Source organism: Borostomias antarcticus, assembly GCF_949987555.1.
Source record: "Borostomias antarcticus genome assembly, chromosome: 12".
NCBI classification, from domain to species: Eukaryota; Metazoa; Chordata; class Actinopteri; order Stomiiformes; family Stomiidae; genus Borostomias; species Borostomias antarcticus.
Window position 1 is genome coordinate 11,268,203 of NC_140245.1, and position 8,063 is coordinate 11,276,265.

The following is an 8,063-nucleotide window of genomic DNA, read 5'->3' on the forward strand; positions in this document are numbered from 1 at the left end:
ACACGGCTGGGGTCAGAGGTCGCTGATCGTTAGGGTTCTGAACACGGCTGGGGTCAGCCCAGTAGAGATGTGTTTCTAGCCCCAGTGGTTGTGAAATGGAAGGCAGGACCAGCGTAGTGATTAGTAAATACCAAACTCTCCAGACCCCATCAGCTATGGTCAGATACACGGACATGACGAGGGGGGTCTCTCTCACACCAGAGATAGAGAGAGAGGCAGAGAGAGACCGCTAGAGAGAGAAAGAGATATATATAACCTTTATTTAACCAGGAAGTTAAGATAAGGGCTCTAAATGGGTCATAATGAGATCTAGACTGAGGGGGGGGCGCTGACACACACGTGTCTCCCCAGCAGGACAGATAAGAGGACTTTCTTTTTAGCTCTGTTGAGCAGTGGGTTCTAAACAGAACAGGACCGTTTAATACTCCTCAGATGCAGCCTTCCGCCCTCCCTTCGTTGGAGAGAGAACACTAATCTTACATGAATGGATCGGTCTAAGCTGTAGAGGGTTTACTTCCACCTATCCCACCGTGTGAGGTCAGCGACTGACTGGAGGTGAGGGAAGGAGACACGCTTACTGAATTCAAACAGGGAACCAACATACTTATACAGTAGGGCTGGTTTCCTTCCAACAGATGAAGCATAGCAATGGAGAATCTACACTGATCGTTTCGTAGGCTGCGCCTGTAGGCTAATCTCTGTCCAGGAAGACAGCCTACAGTCACATACAGTCATAAAGCTGCTATTATACATGTTTGACCTTTCTATTATGCCCACCCAAATAAAGACTTGTTTTTTCAGAAATTTAAGGGGAAAAAAAGATCAAACTGAAACTTGTGAAATGTATGTAGGTCTGTGCTGTGCAAAACCCATGAAAGAAAATAGTTGTGCTGCTTTAGCGGATCTAGGACGAATCAAATTAACTTAAAAAGAAACTAAAGAATTGTGAAAACGCTGGCTAAAATGCTGATCAACTGAGAATTTATTGTAGGAGTCACAGAGCCTTATATGACTGATGCACAGCAAACAGAGGTCACGAGCATCACATCTGCTTTTGTTCAGTAGTAGTTTTCTCCCCCAAATCCACATTGTTTAGAGTAGAGGTGGCCTGGAGAGCTGCCGTCCTGCTGGGTGGAGCTCTGGTCCAGTCCTAGCGCTGGCCTGGTCAGACACGCTGCTCAGAGCTCTGGTCCAGTCCTAGCGCTAGCCTGGTCAGACACGCTGCTCAGAGCTCTGGTCCAGTCCTAGCGCTAGCCTGGTCAGATACGCTGCTCAGAGCTCTGGTCCAGTCCTAGCGCTAGCCTGGTCAGACACGCTGCTCAGAGCTCTGGTCCAGTCCTAGCGCTAGCCTGGTCAGACACGCTGCTCAGAGCTCTGGTCCAGTCCTAGCGCTAGCCTGGTCAGACACGCTGCTCAGAGCTCTGGTCCAGTCCTAGCGCTGGCCTGGTCAGACACGCTGCTCAGAGCTCTGGTCCAGTCCTAGCGCTGGCCTGGTCAGACACGCTGCTCAGAGCTCTGGTCCAGTCCTAGCGCTAGGCTGGTCAGACACGCTGCTCAGAGCTCTGGTCCAGTCCTAGCGCTAGCCTGGTCAGACACGCTGCAGCCCAGATCAGGGTTTATTTCCTGTGAAAGGAAACAGAAGAGGTGTTTGCCAGATCAGGTTAGTCCACCAGGCTAGTCTAACCCCCCCCCCTCATCACCACCGGGCTCCTGGTGGCTGGCCAATCAGCTGAGTCAGATGGGCTAGGTTCGGGGTGGACGAGTCACTTGGCCAACACCGCCTGCTCCAAACCAAACAGAATGTTGTGCAAAATAAAAATACAAAAGGTGCAAATAAATAATCCTAACACCAGATACTCGTATCTCCTCACTAGATATTATTGGATCCGTTGGCTGTACAGTGACTGACCATTTATTGTCATTAAATATGAATACCCTATGTACACGCGTCTCCCCTTCCGCACGGAAGTCTGGAAGAAAAAAGAAAAACTCTTTTAAATATAAAATGTGTCCTGCCGTGTGGCAATAAGACAATACAATGTCTCTGTCAAAATGTAGTCCACTCCAGTTAAAAGCATTCTACGCCAGTCCTTCTAGTAGCTCCAGTAGAAACCACTGTGTGAATCCTCCGGCGGTCTAATCCGGTCCGGTCCGGTCCAGTGAAGTCCAGTCCAGTCTTCACACACCCAAAACGGGGACTGAGTCTGCATTCACATTCTCAGGAGGAATGGTTGTGTGTTCAAAAAGTTCATCAGGGACCAAAAAAGGAAAAAAAAACAGGAGGTGAGGTGTCGGTTGTGTGATAAGAGGTGATGATGAAGATGATGATGATGATGATGATGATGATGACGACGACGGGGGGTCTAGGAGTTGTTGGCCGCGTTCTCGTTGCTGGGGGAGCTGGAGGAGGAAGAGGAGGAGGAGGAAGGAGAGAAGTTGATCCCTGATAGTCCTGGAGGGTCGGTGGCTGTGTTCTGTCCACTCAGGCTCTTCCTGCAGACCGGGCATGTGTCGTGCTGAGGGGGCAGGAAGGAAACACACCACAGGGTCACACCACAGCTCCGTCACACCAGCCTCACCTCCACAAGGAAGCATGACGTCACAGTTGTCTAAAATGTCCTGATGGGAATGTCCACGAGTCAGAGCCATGGTCTTTAACAGCGCAGAGGGGCCTACCTGCTCCAGCCAAGGAACTATACAGTTGTTATGGAACAGGTGGTTGCAGGGAAGCTGTCTGACGTTCTCGCCCACGCTGTAGTCGTCTTTACACACCGGGCACTCCAGCCCCGAACCTGCAACACAACACAACACCGCTCACACCTGGACACACAGGCCTGGGTGTGTGAGTGTGTGAGTGTGTGTGTGTGTGTGTGTGTGTGTGTGTGTGTGTGTGTGTGTGTGTGTGTGTGTGTGTGTGTGTACTCACCCACGTGTTCCTCTGTGATATGGATTGTAGGCAGACTCTTAATCCTCTCCCTGTCTGCCGGGGGAGGACCCGTGTTCTCAAACTGGTTCAGTAACTGAGCCAGAGAGAGAGAGAGAGACAGAGAGAGAGAGAGAGAGAGAGAGAGAGAGACAGAGAGAGAGAGAGAGACAGAGAGACAGAGAGAGAGAGAGCCAGAGAGAGAGAGAGCCAGAGAGAGAGAGAGACAGAGAGAGAGAGAGACAGAGAGAGGATGAGAAAGAGAGAGGATGATGAAGAGAGAAACACAGAGGTTGAGAGGATGAGAAAGAGAGAGACAGAGAGAGAGGATGAGAAAGAGACAGAGAGAATGAGAGGATGATGAAGAGAGAAACACAGAGGTTGAGAGGATGAGAAAGAGAGAGACAGAGAGACAGAGAGAATGAGAGATGATGATAAAGAGAGACAGAATGAGAGGATGAGAACGAGAGAGAGGATAAGAGGATGAGAAAGAGAGACAGAGAGAATGAGAGGATGAGAAAGAGAGAGACAGAGAGAATAAGAGAATGATAAAGACAGACACACAGAGAAAGTTAGCGGAAGAGAGAAAGAGACAGAGACAGCATTATCAATGGGATCCATCACTGAACCCTGTCAACAATGCACTGCACATTGATTAATGGAAAAGGCTGTTTTAGTGTTTATGCAATTGAACCAGCCAGTCATTGTGTTCGCCCTATTATGCTGTTTGATCTCACCTGAGTGATGATAGCATCTAGTCCGTTGGCGCCCCAGGCATAGTCCATTGGATTAGAGTGCAGCATGCCCCTGGATAAACAAGGACGACATCAGCAAAACAAACAAACAGACTGCAGGGTGAAGTAAATAAGGGTGTATCCTGACTCCCTTCCCTTGGCTCTCCCTAGTTTAGGAGTGCTCTCAACTGGATAGTGGCCCTTCAGAGCGGAGCCACGAGGGGTAGGGGCTCAACTCTTCACCCTGGAAATGGGGCACCACTCCTTATGTCATCAGCAGCTTCTTCTTTCTAAATTGTTCCTTGTTTTCTGCTCAGAATTGTATTAGTTCCTTTTTTGCTCAGTCCTGGAATGCTACAGCATGAGTATTATAACAGTACTACTCTATACGTTACTTATACATGAGTATTATAACATAGTACTACTCTATATGTTACTTATACATGAGTATTATAACATAGTACTACTCTATATGTTACTTATACATGAGTATTATAACATAGTTCTACTCTATACGTTACTTATACATGAGTATTATAACATAGTACTACTCTATACGTTACTTATACATGAGTATTATAACATAGTACTACTCTATGTTACTTATACATGAGTATTATAACATAGTACTACTCTATACGTTACTTATACATGAGTATAACATAGTACTACTCTATACATTACTTATACATGAGTATTATAACATAGTTCTACTCTATACGTTACTTATACATGAGTATTATAACATAGTACTACTCTATACGTTACTTATACATGAGTATTATAACATAGTACTACTCTATACGTTACTTATACATGAGTATTATAACATAGTACTACTCTATACGTTACTTATACATGAGTATAACATAGTACTACTCTATACATTACTTCTACATGAGTATAACATAGTACTACTCTATACGTTACTTATACATGAGTATTATAACATAGTACTACTGTATACATTACTTATACATGAGTAACAGTACTACTCTATACGTTACTTATACATGAGTATTATAACATAGTACTACTCTATACGTTACTTATACTACTCTATACGTTACTTATACATGAGTATTATAACATAGTACTACTCTATACGTTACTTATACTCTATACGTTACTTATACTACTCTATACGTTACTTATACATGAGTATTATAACATAGTACTACTCTATACGTTACTTATACATGAGTATAACATAGTACTACTCTATACGTTACTTATACATGAGTATTATAACATAGTACTACTCTATACGTTACTTATACATGAGTATTATAACATAGTACTACTCTATTATTATTTGTAAAGATATACTTATTTATGGGCTTCTTTTCAAGCACCCGTAGCCATCTTGCATGCACACTGCCTAAGTTCTGAAACCCCTCCATTTGGAGAGTGAGATGACCACTACCCCTCCATCCACAGAAGAACCAGGACACCCTACCCTATGCAGGAGCACGCTTAACTGAGGGGTCGGGCCAAAGGGGGGAAATAAGATAAGTCATGGTGTTCCTGGCTAGTACTGGCTGTGAAAGTAGGTTGCATCTCAAAGTGAAGACATGGTGGATTAGTATAGGGTAGACACACACACACGCACGCAAACGCACACGCGCACACACACACACACACACACACACACACACACACACACACACACACACACACACACACACACAACACACACACACACACACACACACACACACACAAACACACACACACACACACACACACAGTCAAGTTACCTACCATGGTCCCATCCCAATATTAGGCATTGCTGTGGGTGCGATGATTCCATTCACTAGCTGCTGGATGATCCTGCAAAGAGAACAACACCAGAGTCACTTCCCTGAGTTACAGCTGAGGGAACCGTCTCATGTCCCCGCCGTGCTGGAGGCGGGACTTCCTGTGTGCTGAGCCAATCGCGCGTCTCACCCCTCTAGAGTAGGCACGCCCTCGTGTCGCGGACCCTGTCGCCGAGGGATGTGACGCCCCCGCGGTTGCCGGGCGCTGTATCGTTGCCGTGACGCCATCTCCCGCTCGCGGCGGTCGGTCTCGCGGTTGTCCTCGGCGGGCAGCCCCGCCCGCAGGTCCAAGCTCTCGTCGAAGATGCCCAGGGAGAACTGTCCGTAGCCGGGCGGGAACGTGAACAGGTGCTGGTGGTCCATGCTCTGAAATAGGAAGAAACTCTGACTCACTGAAGGTCACAGAGACCTGGGGTTTGGACTGCTATAAAGCTCTGAACCTAACGAAAGCAGCAATACCAATCATGTCCTGCTCGCACGCATTTGTGTGCACAGATCCACAAGATGCATGCGTGGGCGGAGGTCTGTGCTCTCTGAGCACCATTTCTACTATAAAACATGTTGACGAGTCTGACATGAATGTTGCTTCTGTCTGAGGTTTGGTTCCCACCTCTAACAAGACTCCAATAGTAACGGCCGCTCGGTGTCTCAGTCTGCTGGGAGCGATCAGGAGACCTATTGGCTCATGAGCCTGGTTACGAGTTGATTTTTTATGATCCATGTACATAAAACTGTTATCTCTAACACCTTTAAAGCTGTGAGAGAAAATAAGGCTGGATTGTGCTTCCCTGAAGCTGCTGCGCCACATTCTCACTGTAAACAAGGACGGAACGCACAACAGTGCTGTCAGCGGGAGGCTAGCGCTGATGCTAACGCCAGACAGAGCGTGGATGTTGATGATGAAGCAGGTTATTAAGACGTTTTACCTCAAAGGAGGGGCGGTTCTGGTCGCTGGTGGAGGCAGTGGATGTGGACCCATTTTCAGTGCTGGATGGAGGCAAACCAACAGCTCCGGTCAACACCGGTGAACACACACAGGGTTTCATGAGCCACAACTGAATGTGATGGGATCAAGGTGCTGGGGGAGCTCCTCACAAAACAGGGTTGCAATCAGCTTGGATGTGTTGTGTTCAACTAAACATGAACTTCAGTTTCACCAAGTTGATCAGTGTGAGCTCTGAGCCAGCCGATGAGGCCCCTAGCTAGGGCCAGGGCCACATACCCAGCTTGGCCACCAGGCTGACCAGTCTGTTTTGTACTACTTTACCTTCTCTCCTCTAGCAGCTCTTCAATGAAGCCAGATTCACACCGAGGACAGGTGTAGTCCTGCAGAAAACACACACACCTGCTCAGTACGATCCAGCTTGTCTTCTAACAAGCTCAACATACATCGATGATCACAGCACAGCACGTTTCATTCTATTCCTGACCTCAACTGGCTAAAATAAATCTTTCTGACATATCATGTGTGTTCAGTAGCCCTGACAATAATATCAGGATAGGTAAGCCTATCCAACCATGTGGCACCACATGATGGAATAAAGTAACATGGCCTACTATGTGGCTGAACTAAGGGATCAAGCTGGCAGTGCCACAGCATGGACCTGCTCTTGCTACCTACCTACCCACCTATCTAACGTTACAGCACAGATCAGTAACAATAGACACGGCCAGAGATCCCTGGCCATTCCCTATTCATAGACCTCTCACACGGGTGTCTGTTCGACAGCTACTGTACTATTCAAGAAGCTTCCTGTTGGTGCCCAAACAACAGATTGTTGAGGCACGATATTGTTGTTTAGGAGAAGTGCTGTACATGACTGTAGTGACAATTTTGTAGTGTGGAAGTAATACTTTCCTAAGGGTAACCTTGTACTATGGTTATGGTTATACCATCTGCAAGAAGTCAAACATCTCCCGTAACGTTACAATACGACGTCTGTTACAACTGATCTCCAGCCTGATAGTTCACAACTAAATAAGATTCACTCACCAAGTTACTGCCGGGCTTGTACGTTAACGTTAGCTAGCTAGCAAGTGTATGACAGTTCACTGAAAATAATTACTACTAACTTAGCTGACAGCCAGCAGAGACAGGTAGCATGCTAGACATGTAATCAAAATGGTCAATAGCCAACTAACCAGCTGTCAAATCACATCGCAAAATATCTTGCTAGCTAGCTAGTCCACTCTGCCTGCCTGTCAAAGGTTCAATCTAGCGCTAAGTTGCGTTAGCTGACTAGCTATATCAAGCTAACTTACGTTAGCTGAAGACGAAGGGTTACGTAGCCTAGCTAGCTAGTGCTAACGTTTGCTAACCGCTGCCAGACAGTCAACCCCAGAATGAACGAAAAAACCTGAGCGAACACCGTACTTAGTCGGTTTGGGAAGTTCCTGAGACAAAACCGCAATTTGTGTGCTTACCGGGAGACGTGGACTAATCTCTGCTGAACATCGGTGACAGAAAAACCGACAGGGCCTTGGGGGAGCTTCCGCCATTTTCTGGTTCACTACGAGACAACCGAGCGCGAACGCGTTCTCTACGGGTCGCATCCAGGGACATCCACCGCTGGGCTGCTGCGACGG

General features: G+C 46.9%; 1 protein-coding gene across 1 annotated transcript; it reads right to left on the bottom strand.

The window, feature by feature from the left end:
- Positions 1 to 984: 984 nt before the first annotated feature.
- On the bottom strand, positions 985 to 7,999 carry rnf126 (ring finger protein 126). The gene is made up of 9 exons (XM_084446667.1): positions 7,902 to 7,999; positions 6,745 to 6,803; positions 6,404 to 6,464; positions 5,608 to 5,843; positions 5,422 to 5,490; positions 3,661 to 3,730; positions 2,927 to 3,020; positions 2,677 to 2,792; positions 985 to 2,516 (listed from the first exon to the last, which is right to left on the bottom strand). The coding sequence occupies exons 1-9, from the start codon at positions 7,974 to 7,976 to the stop codon at positions 2,364 to 2,366; spliced, it is 933 nt and encodes a 310-aa protein (XP_084302793.1). The 5' UTR covers positions 7,977 to 7,999; the 3' UTR covers positions 985 to 2,363.
- Positions 8,000 to 8,063: the final 64 nt, after the last annotated feature.